The 20,310-nt window shown below is 39.3% G+C and overlaps 1 protein-coding gene across 4 annotated transcripts; it reads right to left on the reverse strand.

Moving 5' to 3' along the window:
• Window positions 1-6,385: 6,385 nt before the first annotated feature.
• Window positions 6,386-19,524, reverse strand: LOC108694672 (insulin receptor substrate 1). Of its 4 annotated transcripts, XM_018204298.1 has the most exons (11): window positions 18,650-19,524; window positions 15,227-17,090; window positions 13,737-13,882; window positions 12,973-13,261; window positions 12,436-12,552; window positions 11,073-11,423; window positions 10,011-10,423; window positions 9,280-9,695; window positions 8,342-8,762; window positions 8,014-8,257; window positions 6,386-7,888 (listed from the first exon to the last, which is right to left on the reverse strand). In XM_018204298.1, the coding sequence occupies exons 2-11, from the start codon at window positions 15,774-15,776 to the stop codon at window positions 6,921-6,923; spliced, it is 3,915 nt and encodes a 1,304-aa protein (XP_018059787.1). In that variant the 5' UTR covers window positions 15,777-17,090; window positions 18,650-19,524; the 3' UTR covers window positions 6,386-6,920. The 4 variants fall into 4 exon arrangements, with proteins under 4 accessions (XP_018059787.1, XP_018059786.1, XP_018059788.1 ...); XM_018204297.1 differs by lacking the exon at window positions 18,650-19,524 and having other exon boundaries at window positions 15,227-18,182; XM_018204299.1 differs by lacking the exons at window positions 11,073-11,423; window positions 18,650-19,524 and having other exon boundaries at window positions 6,387-7,888; window positions 15,227-18,181.
• Between the last annotated feature and the right edge of the window lie 786 nt (window positions 19,525-20,310).

The raw sequence follows: 20,310 nt of genomic DNA on the forward strand, positions 1-20,310 counted from the left end.
TAATTAATTTTTTGTTAGATATAATTGCTATATTCATATTGTAATATTCACTATAAACATAATTCATTAAATATATAGACTGTAAATTATCACAGGCTAAAATAAATATATAGAAACACAAAATATGGATGTAAAAATGGTTGCGAGTTAAAAATGTTACAGGATCGCGAAGTTGGCGAAGATTATCGCATACGCGTCTACGTGAAGGCGTCGTTCCATCGAAATTCAACGAGAGTAGTCTTTCTCGCAGCGCGGAAGAGCGAGGGGGCAAGATGAAGGATGAAGCAGACAAGGACGCTGCCGCCTCTGATCTCGGCGATTCCATCATCAGCGACTCGGAGCCCGGAATAGCAGATAAAAGGCAATTGAATTTAAATCATGAATACGAACGAAGCGAGCGAGGAAGAGAATGTACGCGAGGGAGGAAGGGAATGAGCGATGGAGACAGAGAGAGAGAGAGAGAGAGAGAGAGAGAGAGACTGGGAGGAGGAGAGAGCGAAAACGACAGACACGCGAAGAGAGGCAGCCCGAGCCCCGACGGCAATCTGATGGTAGCTTTGTGACGGTAATGGCTTCAACCCCTGGCCTCCAACCCCCGCGGGGCCTGCACCCCTTCTCGTTTACCGGTGAATACGCGGAGATACAAATACCGACGGGGTCACGTGTGTGTATTCGGTGCCTCACGTCAAATCTGTAACTCCGGCGCAAATACGCATGTAGGCAAATGCGACGGTAAATTGGCATGCTCCGCGGCACGGTCGGCCGGAAATATTCTATTAATTACAGATATAAAAGTACGTTACGAAAATATCGTTTGCGGATTAAGCGACGCATTTTACACTACATGGCAAAGCGTGCAACGTTATCGGGGGCAAATTGATTCTTATCTATCTATTTGGATTTCTAGCGCGGCAATGCATAAAAAAAGGAAGCGATTTTATTAATTATTAGTGTATATAATTAAACTCTGAAAAGAAGAAGGGATGATAGAAACTAAATAACAATTAATGTACTTTATATTATAGTACAAATTTCTATTATTGTTTTTAACAAACATTGAACAATTAAACTTTCTTTGAAAATTCAATGTCACTCGGACAATTGTAAAATTATTATTATATATTAATCACGTGTAAAATGGAATCCTAAAATAAAAATTCCTACAAGGAAAAAAATAATCTAAAATATTAAACATTCATTAATAAATAATATTGCGAGAATTCATCGCAATGTTGGTGACGCTACTGAGAGCAAATAGATTTTTTATTTCCGATATGTATCGATATCGATCATTATTGGTACAGCAATCGGTATAAGCATCTGTCATTGAAGCATTGAATAAATATGTGTGTCGAATAAACATCGGGAGTGCGTGTGTATGCGTCGAATGAACGTTAAATAAGTCGCGCTGTCCGAATAAATAGCGAGTCGTCGCTTCGAACAAGTGTGGCGAAACGAAAGGCCTCCGAGAACATCGCGCTTCCTGAAGAGACTCTTCCCTAATCGATCCTCCGCAACCCCGGTTTAGACACTCGTGGAAGCCCCGGACGTCGACATCGCGACGCCCGTTCACGAGCTCCACCCATGTAGCGTCGCCGTCGTACATGCGCAAGCCAGACGGTTCGCGAGATGACATGTTCGCCAAACATCGTAAAACGGCCGCCCCATAATCAATTAGACCCAGCTGCAATTAGCAGGCGTATGCCCGCTTGTGAGAGTGTGTCTGAATTCACGCGCTCGCCTCACTGATGAGGCTCCTCTCAGGAGACTGGATCATAAACACCATTGATAACGCGCACGTTATATCACGTTATACTACGTTATATGCAGTGGCACGTAAAGTGCGTAGAGGAAAATCCGCGCGCGCGCGCGTAGATCGTATTATTTTTATTGCGAATAATCAGCGAGGATGCGCACATTCGTGTGCGTGTTATGTGTTAGCGAATACGTACGATAGAAAAATAATGCCCGTATTCATAATTAGATCTTGTACTTGAGATCTTGTACTTCCTTAAATTTATCTTTAGATGTAGTTCAATGAAATAATTTGTAGAACATCTGAAGATAAATTTAAGGAAACCTTAAATAGACCTAATTATGAATGACGGGCATAAATGCTTATTAAGATTTCAACGTATCAAAAACTGGTTACATCAGAATACACGATTTTTGATAGGTTAAACTCTTAATTTATTCCTGTTTTTATATAATATTCCCTCCATTGTGCGCAGTATATTATATAATACTTTCTTATATTTTATCTCTTTCATGGAAAGAATGATTTTATTGAATGATTTTGCTATAAAAATTTAAGTAGACACAGATTTAAAGATAATTTTGTTGAATAATGAAAATAATTATGTAAGAAATTCAAGCGTAATGTGAGCAATGCTGCAAAGAATTAACATTCTAGCGTTTATAGTTAACAAAATTATTTTCATCTGTATCTAAATTTTTAGACAGCAAAACCGTTCTTTCCATGTTAAAATACAACATAATTGCGTAAAAAGTTATATTTTTTGGAGTTTTGAATGAAATAATAAAATGTAGAATTCGATCATTGAAGAAATAATTAGCAACTATTCTTCTTTTATTGGTATTTTATTCGTTTATTTCTTAGTTCATTTATCTTTTCATTAAATATCTTTGAAGTTTTTTTCCCTTAGATTTTAGGACTGTTTTTATCAATTCATATTTATGAATTTGCATCATTCATCTTCTCTTTTTTTCTCTCCAAGAGAGAGCAGCTGAAAAGATTATTTCTTTTGTAAATTTATCTTTATATTTTTCAAAATATTCATCGATTTAACTGCAGTTTACAATTAGATATCGTGATATACATAAATTTTCTATAATATTAATAACTGTGACTGTCCAACTCTTTGCTACAAAAACTGTGGACTCTACTTAAAAGGTTGTGCATTGTAGAAATTATTGTAAAAACAGGTACCAATTCTATTATTGAGGAACGTAATAGAAACTTAGCTTAGCATCGAGACACCATTGTGTTTCCAGACTAAAGAAATTTACATTTTCAGCTATCAGCCACTAATCCTAAATTTACAAATCTATTACCTGACCTACACCTTGTATCCTGCAATAGGATCACGATGTGAATTTTGAACTTAATAAATATGTATTTAATATAGTTTTTATTTGTAAATATTACATATTTAATATCTCGTTCTTCTAATTTTAATAAATATTTACATATTATTTTAATATATTTTATTTTTGTAATATAAAAAGATCTCGGTTTCTTATTGTTAAATGCCTGTATTAGTTTCCAAATTTTTCGTAGTATTTGCTGCATTAGATATTTCAGATATTCAAACATAAGTAACTATTATTCGCTATTTTTGACAATAAATACAAATAAAAATTTTCGAAAAATGTTCAGATAAAAAATAAATTTCTCATGTGACATTGATGAAAAGAACGATAATTCTAAAATTTCTGTTAAAATTTATTTTAAATTAAATGAAATTTTATTAGTTGTTTATATGTAAAGCTTGATTTTATTTAAGATGATGCATTCTTTAAGATTAATTCTTTTATATTATGAAACATTTTGAAGCAATTTTTATATTTTCAAATAATGAATCGATATGTGTTTGTGTATAATTCTTTTAAAAAATGTTATTGTGTTATGTGACATGCAAAAAATGTTGTGTAATTATGTTGACAAAATAGAAATCGTATTATTACATTATTTTGTAAAATATCGGTAATATAGTACTCTAATTATTCTTCCAGAATATAACTTACTTTCTTTAAATTAAAAATTTATTCAAATAAATGTATGCGGATCGAGTTCCAATTCTATTTGATTCATACGTTAATCGATAATTTTGATAAACAAACTAATAATAAACGCTTATTTGATAAATTTAATTAAGTGTAGGTATTATGTGCGAGAACCGATTCGAAAAATATCGCAGGTATAGAACAAGTGGCGTCATCTAACAGGAAATAATTAGAACATTTTACATTTTTATAAGATATTTGTCACAATAAATTTTCTTAAATTAGATTTAAAAAATTAATAAAAAGAAATGGCGATAATTTTAGATAAATTATATATAATGATAAATTAAGTTTATTCGAATATGCATAGACACGAGAGAATATACATATTTATAGCTTATAATACTCAAATACTTGAAAATAAAGACTTATATGCATAAAACCAAGAAAATATTTAAATAACTTTGATCGTGAGATTTTCATTCATAAGATTGTACATTGTATTTATAAATCATATATATTTCAATATTATAGCTGTTGTATCAATATAAACTATTCAGAGTATATAAGAAAAATATTACAAATAGAAACTTAGAAAATAATTATTAATTGTTAAATAATTATTCATTTAAAATTACATTTCAAAAAAATTAATCAAAGCTGATTTCTTTCATTGACAAGTCCTTAAAATTTATGAGACATTCCCGAAGGTTTAATAAAAAATAAAACAACGGTATATATATATTGCGAGTTTATTAATTATTATTATACTTAATATTTATAACATATATATATATATTTATATATATGTATGTGTGTATGTGTGTACATATATGTATACGTACACATATGTCCGTCACGTATATACTTCCATGTACATACATAACAACGAAAAGACCGCGCACGCACGCACGCATCCATCCACGCACGCACGCATGCACGCACGCACACGCGCTCGTAATTCACATGAAAAGTGTCAGTCAGACATACATGTACATATACAAGACACCCTGTACGTTACGATACAACCGTAATACGTTTAAATAAGAAATACATGCAAAGAACGAATATTTTTGTTTAGCTCAAACGAGATAAGCCGTTCTATTGAACCGAAAAATCGATTCGTTACACATAGGCATCTTTATCCTTTCTTTTTTTTCCTCATCCGTTTTGCTCTTTTTTTCCTTAAATAATTCTCTTACTAAATATTACTCTACATCATCTTTCTTTGTATCGTTCCTCGGCACGACGTGTCGGTTGTACCGTTTTCACAGAATATCCTGCAGCACGAATATGCATATATGTATACGCGTCATGCGACTATGTTTATGTGTACGTGTGTATACGAGGCCGAATTAGCTCTTTCAAGGCGCCTTCGGCCCGTCATAATTTATATGAAAAGCGTTATAACACATGTATACTGCCATTGTGTACGGAACATCTATTTTGTCTGCAATACGAATTCTATGAGAGATGTCGATCTAACATTGGCGGGTAACATTCCTTTCGCGAGGAGACAATCGGATTAAAATTCGGCACAGAGAAGACGCGAAAGCGCAACGATGTATACTTCCGGTATCTATTGAATATCGGTTTCGCTCTGCGGAATTTCATCCGGTTCGCAATTAATCGTTACGAAGATCAAGTCCGTCGCGTTTCTCTTTCAGTACTTATGTTTCTGGTAGTGTACTGTTACACACCACCGTATTCTATGTGATATTCCTAAAGCTTACAATACCTCAATTTCGTTCAATTCAATTCCAATTAATGCTGATATCAACGGATTAATCGCAACGTCTAAAAGCAGGATTTCGTTGAAATTGTGAGAATTTTCATCCATTTCGGTGAAAGACCGACGAGATCTCGTCGGAACATATTTCTGCGCAAGAATAGGCTTAGAATGATCCTTTCGAGAATTATAAAAATTGTAAATCCATGGTTTCACGTTTTCCCTTACATCTAAGATTTCGCAGATTCCGTTATTTAAGGTCTCATTGAATGTCCAGAGATTTTCGGATAAAGATAAAACATTTAAAATAGAAGCCGATATCTTATATGTCACACAATGTCGCGCAAGTTTATACACACATATGTATACAATTACTTTCTTTTTAAAACAATGCACAAACATATCCAAATTCGACAATTTAGCTGTTATAAAACGTTAAGGTAAATAAGTGAACATGTAAATAGAGTAACATGCTATTCCCTGTACAGAACAATAAAGTGCAGATTTTTTTTTCGAAAAATCAAATTCAATATAATTTACAATGGGCAAATAAAATGTACGTCGTTAAAATTTATACGCGTACTGAAAAATAATAGAATTTATGTTACGTATGAGCGCAGCTCCAAAAACAATCAATATAAATAAATTTCATCGTCATATATATATTAGGAGATTATCATAAATATACAAGTTTAAATTTGGTGTGTATATATCTATATATATCTCAAAAGAATTGACTTATACATATTTGGCTTGTCAGCATCTAGAAATATAATACAAAACAAATTTTGATAGAGATAACACGCAAATCCACTAACAAAATTAAAATTTAAAAGATTTATACATTTTTACAAGCGATTCTCATTTAACTAGATGATATATTCTAATATCAAAAAAATTTCTTCTACTAACCCAATTATACAAATATAATATTTTAACTAAAAATAAAAGTTAACGTTTTCGTAATTTGCTCTTTTCCGTTAAATTATCGATCGTTTAATATTAGAAATAGCATACATGTGGACAGATTTGAGGACTCTCTTCGGAATCAGCGAGAAAAGTGTATTTCACTTATATTAAAAAATTTCACATCATTCCGATAAAATACGATATTAATGCAGTACAACCAGAACTATAGGTACCAACGATGCTTATTTCTCAAACAATGTAAAATAGGCTGCCAATCTATTACATAAGAAAGATCGGCGAGCGGTATAATGCCATTAGGCTGGAGAGAAAAAGAAATGAATTATATATACAGTTCCTACCCGGCGTCTTGTTCGTTAGACCAGCAGAGCCAATGTCAGAACGATCGATTATACCCTGCCTACTCGTTGCTATCGTGGGGAACACAAGAGGCGTCAGCCAAACCACCCCACGTCACGCACAGCCTTGTACGCGACACGGGGGCAGCAAAATATGCGCATTCTGGATAGCGCATATTTTAGGTCTGCTTGAGTTTCGCGAAGTCGATCTCGGCGTAGGTGAAATTCTCCTGCGTGGACGCCGGCGACACGGGCGCTGGATTATCGACCTCCGGCAGATCGAGACTAGCGTAATGCAGTATTGTCGCGCCTGGTTGAAGCTTCTCGTAGCCCTCGCTGTCCAACGGACTTGGCGTGGGCGTGGGTGTAGATGTGGGCGTAGGCGTGGGAGTCTCGTCGATGAATTTTGGCGAGGATGGCTTCGGCTGTTGCACGGTTGACGGCTTGAAACCCGTCAGGGTAGGACTGGTGTTCGGTGAGGCCGTGACGAGACGCGGTTTCGACACCGTTAGATCCGACAGTTTTTTCGTTATTACGTTAATGGGCTTACCGTGTTCTTGCGATGACGAAGACTTTAATATAATTCGAACATTTTTCTCTACAGGACTAGGTGGCTTCTCGCTATTTGCGTTCGACAAGGATATCGTTTCCGTCAACGGGGTAGAACACGGTGTATAAACCGTATTTGCGGGTTCCATCACTGCATATTCATTATTTTTATTTTGGTTAGAAAAACCTTCTCCTTCTGTCGTGGAGAACTCATCGTTTTTTTTCGTGAAAGGTTTTACAGGTGACTGAGGACTGTTCAGAGAAAAGGGGAAAATCGTGGCCGATGAACCCGTTGGTGTTGCTCGCGGCGGAGAGGCGGGAGTGCTCGCTAGACTCTCGGATGTCGGACTTCCATTCAAAGGTAGAAAATTTGGAGTTTTAGATGGCTTGCTGCCTGCCTGAATCGCGATTGGTTGCGATCGCGATTTTTCCTTGCGATTGCCCGTTCGTGTTTTACGATTGTTTCGATTGTTCCCACCCATACTCATATTTATGTAATCTTGTTCCAAACTCGGCCGCGCTTTAAAAGACATCTCGACGTAGCCCTCCGGAGGACGCCTTGGTTGCGGAAGATCTACAGGTGCTGTTCTTGTGCTGCCTAAACAATATTTATAATAATTTTCACAAATATTATTTTTATTGCATCATATTATATAAAGAATAATATTCTAAGAATTAAGAATTTAAGAATTTTTTTTGCAATAAATGTTTACAAATTAATACCTGGTGGCCCATTTGTTTGATAGGTATCCTCTTGAATAGGCGATGACAATTGTTTCGGACTCGCTTCCGAATGCGTCCAATCTATCTCTATGGTACCATCCATTTTCATATAAGGTCCCTCAGCTTCTTCTACCGGCTTTAAAGTTGTAATTACAGGTTTATGAGCGAAAGTTAGCGATGATATATGCATGTGGCTATGATTATGGTTGGCAGTGATTGTATTATTATTGTTATTGCGATTGATCTGTAAGAAAATAATTTTTATTGTTACTTAACAACGGCTTATGCAACAATTTTATCAGCAAAAACATCGATATATCGATAATACCTTATTTATGCCACTCATATCGACGTATGGGGCAGTAGTCGATATGGGAGCTTGTCCGGGCGACATGTCGACATAGGAACTAGTGTCGGTGGCAGTAGAATAAGTAGAGTACAGTTGCGGTTGCGACTGAGGTTGGGAACATGATGTCGGAGGCGAAGAGAGAGCGGTTGGAACACTGGGTCTCGTGAAATCCAACTCCATGAGATCCTCCATACGATCGGACGCTCCGGAGCAACCCGAATTGTGTCCCCAAGAGCTCGACAGCAACGGCGCGGAACTTGACTTCGAATTTGTGGTTTCCGAACCAGCTGGTAATGGCGCAGTAATTACATTGGCTAGCCTTCCGATCTCAGGCCTCTTAGATCGACTACCTACGGAAAATGCTCGTACTCTGTTGGCGTCTTGCGGAGTAATGTCCAATCTGCATAGAGATTAATGTAAAGTAAAAAATGCCATTCATATCATTCATGTCGGTGGAGTACTAAACAACGTTTAAAGCTCCTGAGTAATCGCTGCAGCCATATTGGATTGACATCGTAAGTGAGAAATTTGCATACTGTGTTTGCCAGCGTTCACTTAATTCACATGCGTAGCCTATTTTCACTTTACATGCTTTTACGACTATCTACTGACTGTCAGAGGAGGGAGGGGAATAAGGACAGCTTCGGCCCAATTTTACAAGTGTTTTAATTGTTTTAAAGCAATCATATTATTTCTTTTTACCCAAATTCTCTTTATTTACGAATAGCAAAAAACTTCAAGGTGTCATTTCTATGTCACGATCCCATATGACCACGATAATTACTCAGAAATTAAATCTGATTAAAACTCATTTAGTTGAAACATTCTCTCAAATCATGTCATAGAATTTTGTGAATAATATTATATCAAATAACAACGTATATAATATTTAAAATCTAAATAATATTTTTAACTACCTATTTTTACGATGCCTATTGGCTTGTTCCGGTCTCGATCCAACGGAGTAAGCTCTGGTTTGTCTGGCTTGCAGATCTTCCCCAGGTGTTAAAAAGCTGGTTACCTTGTCCAAATGATACTCAGAAAACCGCAGATCCGTACTAGGCGTGCCAGACGTAACAGAACAGCTACTGCCATCGTTCTGCGACATATCGTCCGAAAAGTGACCGTTATGACTATTTACAGGATCCATATCGACATAACCGTCATCTCCAACTGGTGCCATCGGTACGTAGCCATCCACATTGCTTTCCTCCACAAGGGATGATCCACGGGAATGCGAATGAGCCGTTGTCGCCGGGCTCATGGGCATGTATACGCCTCCACGACCCGGACTCGACCCACAGGGACTGTACATTTCACTCTGGTAGGAACTCTGCAACCAAAACGATCAATTATTAGTTTACCCAGCAATTAAAAGTATAAAACAGTACTTTGTTTGAATTAAATATCATTTTATTTAAATAAAATATAGAAAATACAAACCAGTAAAAATAAGAATTTGAGTTTATTATTTATAAATATTATAAAAAGGGAGAATTTATTGGATTTTATTAAACATAAAAGATAAATTTCTTTACTACATAGAGATTAGAAGATGGTTTACTATCCTTATATGTTTTATATTGTATAAAAGCTCTTTTATTAATAATATGTTAAGATTCAGAAGTAATATTACGAATACACCCACCTGAGAGGGCGAATGAGATTTAAAGTTTGGCGAGTATTTCAAATGTGGATGCGACGTTGACCACAGGGCATAGTCGTCACCTTTCTTGTCTAAGATTACAGGCTCGTCAGGTGTCAAGGAATGCCCGTACCTCGAGACAGTGCTTTCTTCCAAAATATTCTCACCACAATCATCCATCGAAGGTGACGATCCGGCCGAATCCGACGAACAGATATCGGAAGATGGACTAATAGGCATCGACGCGATTGGTGGAGAATATGAGAGGCCTCGGCCACACATGGAATGCGGTCGCGGTACGTGCGACATAATATGGGCTCCTCTAGGATGGCTTAACACAACTGTAGTTGGTTGTCCCTCACTGGTAGTACGAGCTCTCGATGGCAAACTGTCGCATCGATCGCGCCCGGTAGCACCTGCAAAGATACTCATCAGAAATCTCCTCGTGATGTTTACTTGCATACAGTAGAAAGAAGCCAGTTCCATTGTCCCAGCATAGCAACAGCGGTTAGTTTTATATGTTCGCATATATAAATTATTATATATGTACACAATATATTTTTTATTGTTATATGTATATATATATTTTTTTTTTCTTAAGTTAAGCAACAGTAATCATAGTCACTTCATAAAAAATATTCTGCGCGTTTGCAGAATTCGGATTAAAAATTAAATATAGCAAAATAAGGATTATGATAACCAGCTTGCAGAAATTATTATCCAAGTATCAACACTATGGAGCGTCCAGGAGAAATGTACAAAACATATTCATCATTCCTTATGTTCAATAACAAATGAATAGAAGATACGAACTAAAGCATTTGTTTCATAATACATCGTGCACTTAATAATAGCACTTAATAATATAGCATGCTAGCAAAACTTTACAATTGTAATTACTATGATCTCTTATTAGATAAACATAACATTGATTGGCTTTATACAGTTTGGAAGGAATGAATGTGTAACAAAAAGAGCAAAACAAGCATATTGCAGAAACACTGAAGGATAAAACAGAGATTCGGATCGATTAAACAAATATGTGTGACGAAACGAAATACATACACCGTAAAACGGATCTTTTAGATGGTTGCGTTTGATTGATAATAACGGCAGCTAAGGGCAGCGACAAGGTTCTCTGATGGGATATTGTCGCGGTTGTGGTTGTAGTGATCGTCGCGGTGACGGTCGCAGTAATGGTGGTGGTGATGGTAGTGGTGGTTGCAGTGATGGTAGTGGTAGTGACAGTAGTAGTAGTCATAGTTGCATTTGTTGCTGTTGTGACATTGTGAACGGATTGGGAATTATTGACGGAATGAGGATGACTCGCTACCGAATGACGACGTCTAGCGGTACCGGCACTGTTGGCATTAGTCGTGGCAATCCCAGTAGTCCAAGCCCCGGTACCAGCAACGGCTGCAAACCACACACCTCTCACTATCGCACAACTGTCTTTTGTCTTACGTGCATCTTGTGCCGGATATGACAGATACGGCACGGATAGTGTACCAATCGTGCTGTTAAAGACATGACCGCAAAAAGAATCTATCTCTTATGTTTCGCGATGAGTTATTGACAAGTCTGACACACAAAACCTATTTTAATAATCCTTTTCAACTAACTGTTCTCTTAAGTTTGATTTTTCTTATGACGATAACTTTTACGTGAAAAAAGAATTATGATAAAACACCAATAACATTACAAATGACAATAAAGCGTATCAATTCAGTTTCCTGTCTTTCGTCATCATTTTAGCAAGATGCATTATACACATATATATATATGATACCTGACATTAGACAATTTACAGATTCCAGATAACTTGCCGATTGTATCAATCATGCTATTTACACTATGAAACTAACACTCAGAAAATGATGCATTACTGATTGACCCAAATTTTTATTTTTAACACAATTGATCATTGCATTCGTATAAAAGTTTCAGCTTTAGCTTTTCAATCTACATGTTTCCAAAAATTTATTTGATATGAACATAACAATAAGTTGACATTACTTTTAACGTTAAAAAAATATTTCCCATTTTATTAAACATTTATTAATTCTTTCCAAAAGATAATGTATTATAAATAAATAAGCTATGTGTATAATATAATAAATGATATTTACAAATGAAATGAGAATATATGATAGCACAATTTTTTTTAAATTTATTTCTTCTAAAAAATTGAAAATAAAAGTCATATCAATTGCGTATATGTAAATAATATGTGTTGCAATATGTATCAAATGTAATAAAAAGAAAAATGCAATGATCAAGTTTTTGGATAAAGTCCTATATCCCATGAAATGGAAAATTGAAGAAAAATAAACGACATGTTCACTGTTTTTATGTGTCCTTTTTGCCATTCAAAATCCATGAAACGCGAAAGAAGGAAAGCAAATAGCTATTGTGACAGAGAACAGACCCGTGACTGTATTGGTGGAGGAGGTATTCCGAGATTGACTACACTGTGTGAGAACAGAGGAAGTAGCAGTCTGCTCTTGCAATGGTTCCACTTGCTCCTTGTATGTCTTCTGTTCCTCTGTAAACCCCGTAAACCCATTTGTGTTATTCTAAAGCTGAACACTAATGTGTACACATACGACGATTCACCTGGTTTTCTTAAAGTATACAATTTATTTAATGTGCGTGTGCAATTATGTGTAAAGGAACGGTGTATTAGACGAAGTTTCAAGTCCGGATTTAAAAGGAATTTGTAAAAAGGATAATTTTAAATACACAAATGACGTATATCGAAGCAAACTGAGACGCAGTATCTCTGTCGACTTCGGATTATAAACGTGATAACCGATATATCCCAAGTTACATATGCGAAACGAAAATCACATTTCGATAAGTAATACGAAACACGTTGAAAAAAACTGATAACTTACATCCTGGTATAAAACACAATGGATAAACGATATGTACAAGGAGCAGATTTGCGAAAATTGCAGCTTACCTAGGGGCGAAAAGCCATGAAGCTTTTGACCTGTATGCCGTCTTTGAAGAACGGATATAGGTTTACTGGCTTCGTTGGCGGAGGAACTACGCGTTCTCTGGCGAGGTCCAACTTCGTCTTTGTTACTTTTCGAATTCCTCATCGCAGTCGTTATAACATCGTACATATTGAGCGCGATATTGTTATCTTCGACTGCCATCCAAAATTCGCCATCTCCGGTTACGGCGGATCGGCCAACCTCTATGTAGAATATATCATTCGCAAATCCACATCGTCTAATATAATTTAGCTGCAAGAGAAAAAAAATTTAGTGATTGTATATTGATTCTAATATAAATGTCAAATTTTGTTAATCTTCAACTAACGATAACAAAATTCTAAGATATATTTTTTAATAATAATGCGCATTATTAAGGCGCTTAATTTGCGAAGCTTCACGGTAAGCCTTCCAAACAGGCAATAATATATCAAGGCATTGAAATATCACCGTGTTCAAATGCTTTCGCCGTGTCACGTCGCTTAGTCTAAACAAAATCTTTCATTCACTTTATTATTCATGGTGAAAATTGATCCGTCTAAATACATTTCGGATCACCATGAATAAAAACGCTTTAAAATTAGACTACGGCGTTCTTTTGTTATTAAATAGCAAAGCTCGTACAAAAAAAAATAAAAGATTATACATAAAAAAAATAAAGATTATAGCTATAAGTACTAGTCTGTAACATGCTACACTACATTAACTATATTTAACGTAAACTTACAGAAATCTCGATAGAATCAGAGTTATCCTGTGCCCCAATTTTCACTAAACTTAAAGTTTGATCGGTGAGGCATAATCTGTAGGGTCCATGAATGTTCTTTCGTGCACCGAGACCTCTTTTTTGCATTGTAACTTGCCACACGTGTTCTGAAAGACATAAAAAAAATATAAGATACTAATCTCATTTGAAATACGAAAATAACTTATGAATGTAATACTTCATTATGTAATAAACTATATTTAATTTCAATAGGTAAGTGTAAACATGCATTGTGAAGGGACAACAAATATTTTAAGTTTTCTATAATCAATTATATTTAAAAATTTAGAATTCAAAATAATACATGGAAAACTTAAAATATCTGTTATAATTCATTTACTGTAAATTATTATAGGAATTGTATATTATGCATAGTAATATTATGCAATAAACATCTATTTATAACGCAAACAAGTTCACTATTATTTATTATTATGTATGTTTGCATATACTTAAATGTTGTAGAAAACTTGTAGTTCAAATTCGTTATAGTGAATAATGCTCGAAAATATAAAATAATATAAATACTGACTCTTGTATAAAATAATTCTAGTTCATATATATTAAGAGAATTGTGTTAATAATCAAGACAAACACGGAATCTTTTTTATATTAAAACAGAGATTCTGTGTAGAGGGACCAAAGGAGTAATACATAATTTGAAACAAAGGCGTTTTATTTATCCGACATTACTCTTGTTTTCTTTGTTCCTGCAAGGAACACAAAAACATAAACAATTGCCAACGTTATTTTTATTTCAAGGCTACATAACTCGTTCGAAATGTGGAAGTCACAAAATACACAGATAGTAGCGATGCACTTTTTATTGTGCATCTTTGTATCTATCCCTTTAGTTTCGCATAAATTTCTCAAGAATATGTACACAATTATAAAATTTGATATGGACAAAATAGGCAATTTTTTTTTAAGTTACAAGAAAACTCTTGTTCTTCTTAAAAAAAAAGGAATGAAACATAAAATTCGCGGAGAGGCATTCCGAAAATCATCGATTCATTCTATAGTGTAGATATAAACAAACATGTACATGCGACCAAATTCTGTTGCTAGTCCCTACGTCAGTCGATGGTGCGCGATAATCTCATCATAGAAAAGGTACACGATAATCTCATAAAAAAAAAATCGATTATCATCCGCAGAAAACGAGAAGACTCATATTTTCCAAGACGCAACAGAATGTATATCAAGGCCGTACGTAAATTGCTAACTAAAGAACGCAAATGTCATTATTAGACAAATAAATAACAAGCGGGAATTTAAACGTCAATATATCGATATCCGTTTATGACGATGGCTAATTTTTGATAGCGCGATTATACGTATATATCGATCGGAGTAATAAAGGTTGCAAAGGAGCAATAAAGGTTGCTTATCAGTTCTCCTGACGGGAGTTCGGGCGGGAAATGGAAAAACGGCGCAATTGACTTATTTACCGAATGTAGGCCGCGGCTGTTCCCCGTCGGGCACGTCCCCGCTCTGTAGCCTAAGCATCGCCTTGAGCCACTCGTCCAGCTCCTTCTCGCTGTCGAGGATCAGGCAGAAGCACTCATCCTTGGTGTAGAGCGCGATCACGTGCTTGTGCTTGGTGTCGCCGCGCTTATTGATGTTGAAGCAGCTGTGCAGCAGTATGCTGCGCTTCGGCGGCTGCCTGTTCTCGAATTTCTTTTTGCTGTCGTAATACTCGAGGCAGGCGAGGCAACCGGGTCCTTCGCCGCGCAGCACAAAGTACTTCTTCTTCATCGTCTTGAGCTTCTTCAGATGGCCAGAGCGGATCACGGGCCCGCCCGAGGGCGATGCCGGGCCCCTGCCCGAAGACATCGTCGGGATGACGATCGAAAAGATCGTCGTCGTCGTTGTCGTTGTCGTTGTCGTTGTCGTCGTCGTCGTCGTCGTCTTCGTCGTTGTCGCACGATTAGTGATTACCAACGAATCCCTCGAGTACGCGGATACAAGCGTTTCGGCCCTTCGCGTTCTACGTATCATTCACATGATATCCCGGCTACTATCGTCCCTGCTCGCTTCCCACTTCCCGCTGCCTGTTCCTTTCTCCTCGAGCATGCGAGTCCGCGGCGTGCGCGGCGCGTTTCGCGGAACGTGCCGAGAGCACGTCGTCACACGTGCGTGCGGTGCGCCTCGTCCTCACCGAAAGACTGCGTCACGCACAACGGCGCAAAAGTTCATTTCATTGTGCTCGAGAAACGACGACAATTTCCACACTCGCATCAAATGTCCTCTTTCTCTTTTTCGTCTTATTTATATTTGTTGTATTCTGCGTTTTATACCGATTTCTTTTCTAATTTTTTGTACTTAATTCTCTTTAATTTTTTGTGTATCTTCGTATTATTTTTGAGTTTCACTATACTTTCCTTGTCGATTCTTACTTTTCAATGTTATAAAATTTTTTACTTTTGATATTTTTGTTTATCTCGAATGTTCTTAGAGGACATGTTCCTAAACCGACGATAAAAGTTCAATCGATCGATCAATCTTTTAATAAATAATAGATATCTCTCCGTCTCTGTCGCTCCTGCAACACGATTAACGTCGCCGCTCAATCGCCTTGGTGGAGCGTGATCCGCGCACTTTCGCGGGCATAACAACAACGACCGTCAACGTGTCAGCGAACTGCGCCTTCCAGCGCCACGATGCTTCCCTCCGTTGTTGAGGAAAAACGTGCCGTCTTCGTTGTCGACTCGCTGTTATCGCGCGTCGCTCAGGTCCGTCGCACATTGACAGTCACGACGGAAACGATATCGGGAGCGGCTCTCGTGAGGCGCGCGCGCCTTCGCACTGAGCACGTTTCGGGACGTAAATATACACGGCGATGCGTGCGAGCAACAGCCAGATTACATGTGCGATGTGCGATGCCCTCGTCGCAACGTTCCCCGAGGTCCGAGGACGTGCTGCTGCTGCTGCGTCGTGTCGCGTCGCGTCCCTCTCTCTTCCTCTCACGATGGCAGTCGCGGACGTCCACCTTCTCGTAGGTTAGGAGGAACGACAACAATAACAATGGCGAGCTATGGCCAGCCACGAGACGACGATGACGATGACGATGACTGCGGCAACGAAATGATCACAATCTTCACAATCACCCTCGGTCCTCTCTCGCTCGCACGTTCACGGCGTCGGGAACCAAGTAGGGAAGATCCCGCGGACTCCGAGATATTGCGACGGCCACTCTCTCACTCTCGCTACGCTCCCTCCTTCACACTCCGTCCACCGTCTCTCGTCTCTTTCTCTTCCTTTCTCACTCTCCTTCTCTCTTTCTCTCCACGTCTCGGCACGCCTCGAATCCACCTGTCACGCGGTTTCGTCTAATTTCGCCCGCCACCAATCTCAGGCGGCTCAGGCCGCATCTCGGGCGCGCCGAGGTTCCTCAACGGTGGCTCGGACGTGCCATGCCACCGCCGCTCGCGCATTCCTCGCGCGAGCAAGTAATTCGTGACGCGCGTCCGCGATCGGGGGAGGACAGTGTAGACGCCGGACTGCCGTGAGCCACACGACGAGCCGTCACACAGCGCGTATGCCACGAGGTGCGGCCGTTTTGTGAGCGAGCGAGCGAACAACCGAGCGAGCCCTCCTCCTGCACCTGTTTATCTCTCCGAATAACACAATTTACTGCGTGCTCCACGACGGTGACGTGTATACACACGAGTGCGCGCGCGTGTTCTCATACGCGTGCGAGAATAAACACCGACACTAACTCACTCACGCGCGCGCTCACCGCACATTACACTCATACGTGCGCGCGAGCGCACGCGCAGAGGAACAGAGATAGAAAGACGGACGGTCGGTCAGCCAGCCAGACAGACAGACAGACAGACGGAGAGCGTGATACGCAATACGATTCACGACGCAGGGAGTGCGAGAGAGAGAGAGAGAGAGAGAGAGAGAGAGAGAGAGAGAAGAGCGACGTGGCGGCAGAGGGGAGGAAAGAGACACTCACAACAAGACAGGTTCTCTCTCTCTCTCTCTCTCTCTAATCGCGAGCAAACGCCGCACGTCTCGAGTCTCTTTCGTGGAAAACGTGTTACAGCGTGGCGAGGAAACACGACCGACGTATATCTGTACAGACAGACACGACGGACGGACGAACGGATGGATGGATGGATGGATGGACGGACGGACGGACGGACGGATGGATGGATGGATGGATGGATGGATGGATGGATAGACGGGAATAGCGGGTGACGGTGAGCCTCGCAAGTGGGCGGCTGGCCGAAATTCGCCCCTTATCGGCACACAGCTCGTGGCACGGTCGCGCGCTCCTCTCGATAAATAGGCTACTGCCAAGGGCAACGCGATTTTTTTTCATGCGCAATAGCGGCGGCCGACATCAAAACAACCGTGGCAGCGACGGCGGCATTCCAGGTCGATGCGGGGGGTGGAAGAGGGGGAGCGGGGAGGGGGAGGGGGGAGAGAAACGCAGTTTCTTTTCCTCTCCCCTCCCTTTCTTCTCCCCTCTCGCCGCACCGCGCTCTCCGTCCGTCGCCGACTGACTTCCACTCTTCGCGCTCCTTCTCCGCAGCTGCTCCTCGTGTGGCTCCTCTTCCGCTCCTCCTTCTCCACCGCGTCTAAGGAGAAGAGGGGAAACGACACGCACACCCGGGACAACCCGATTAACGACGCACTATCAGCCACGCACGAAAATAGACGCGGGGATATCACGATCACGTCCGTGTCTCCCCTCGTCCCACCTCGTAAGGGTCGCGATCCAACGGAGACGACAAATTCGAGGCGACTCCTTCGCCCGAGTATAGAATTCTTCCTCGACCACCTCAACCGTCGTTAAGGCGTGCGTGCGTGCATGCGTGCGTGCGTGCGCGTGATAAACCCTCACGTCCCGCAGTACTTACCAAGAGTACTTCGGATGCGCGCGACAAACAATCGTGTCGTCACTCGCGTGACTGTGATCGAGATCAGACGCAAGCAATTATACCGATCGGCCGTCTTTCTCGTTGTTTAATCGTCGATCGTCGCGACGCGAAAACGTTAACACAATTGCGACGCAGACGCGATCGCGACGTAACGCACAACTTTCGACTCTCCTTTCAACGCGCGTAAAATTCGTGCGAGTCCCCGCAATCGCCGGGTAACGTGGCCGCCGGATGTTCCAGCAAAAGGCGACGGGACTCTCGCTCACGACACAACACACTCGCGCGCGACACCTCTCTCTTTCTTTCTCTTTCTCTTTCTTTCTCCTTCTCGTGAGCCGCGCGCGCGGGTTCACGCCTAGCCAACCGAACAGACGATCGTGTCTATCTTGTAAAGGTCATGTGTACGCCGAGCTCCGCAGTTGTAAACAAGATGTACGCAGGCGCTGAGCGCGAGCGCGAATGGCGGCGGCTCCGATATACGCCGCTACGCGATTGTAAATACGAACTGAAGCGCGCGCGCACGTCTCCGCTCGCGCATTCGTATGCACGTGCGGTACGTGCGTCGTGTTTATTACGTACACACGAGCGCGACGGCGACACGGCGCAGTGGCGTAACAATCGTGTCAACGGACGGACGGACGTCGCAATGCGGAAGAACCTTGCGGGGATCGGATCTCCAGGAATTAACATGCGCGCGACGGCGCCGACGAAAGCGCGTGAACCTCGATTCCGTCAAAAGCAGTCGAGAGGATGATCTACGTCCCGCCGAAAGGTGGAGGCATGTCGATCAGAGAACGTCGACCGGGAACGCATCGTAACGAGAATCGATACCTCTCACCGCGAAGGCCAAAACTTGCGCGAATCCCGCGTATTACGATGCCTCGTAATTCTGGAGCACGCAGTCTGATTACTTCAAAAATGTGTCAATGATGTTCCAGGACTTCCAGTATCTCGATTTGTAATGATTGTTTTAACGACAATTCGATATCTACATTATTGCGCATTTTTTTTTTTACCATGTACAATATAAGGATATTAACACTGTTATTAAGAATTACAAAATCCGGTACTGGATTGTGCCGCATATTTCAAAGAATACTTTTCCATGGAATTGTGTTGTTTAAGTTTACGCGAATCTTTCTCATGTAAACAATATAATTAGACAGTTTAGCAAAATACGTAAATTATTTAAATTGGATAACACCATAAAGAAAAAAATATTGTTTTATGATTGTTAATACGTATCTAACTTTAGTTATACTATACTGCAGCCAAAAAATGTACGTTTTAATCAATTTTAATAAACATTCGCGAATATATAGAACTAATTTGACATTTATTTACAGTAAATAAATATTTATTAAATAAAAGTGATAATTAAACCAATTAGTGATTCTTGTACTAAATAAATAAATATATGTTTACATTTAATAAACATTCAGCTCGTTACTATTCAAATATTTATTAAAATTTAGTTTTTAAGAAACTTCAATGCAATGACCAAGAACATATAATTATTTCGATGATCTATAAGTTATTTGCATAGATGATACAAAATATAATTTACAATGAATAGTATATGTATAAATATATATATAAATATACTATAATATTAATGGTCCTGCAGATCGATTCTTTCT

The sequence above is a fragment of the Atta colombica genome, unplaced genomic scaffold (assembly GCF_001594045.1).
Source record: "Atta colombica isolate Treedump-2 unplaced genomic scaffold, Acol1.0 scaffold121, whole genome shotgun sequence".
NCBI lineage: Eukaryota > Metazoa > Arthropoda > Insecta > Hymenoptera > Formicidae > Atta > Atta colombica.

Excerpts from the sequence above, each read along its gene's own strand:
- LOC108694672 (XM_018204298.1), bottom strand. The coding sequence starts at position 15,776 with ATGATACGTAGAACGCGAAGGGCCGAAACGCTTGTATCCGCGTACTCG. Across the intron at positions 13,262-13,736 it reads CTGATTCTATCGAGATTTCT|CTAAATTATATTAGACGATG; the intron begins GTAAGTTTACGT and ends TTTCTCTTGCAG. Across the intron at positions 10,424-11,072 it reads TAAAAGATCCGTTTTACGGT|GTGCTACCGGGCGCGATCGA; the intron begins GTATGTATTTCG and ends GTATCTTTGCAG.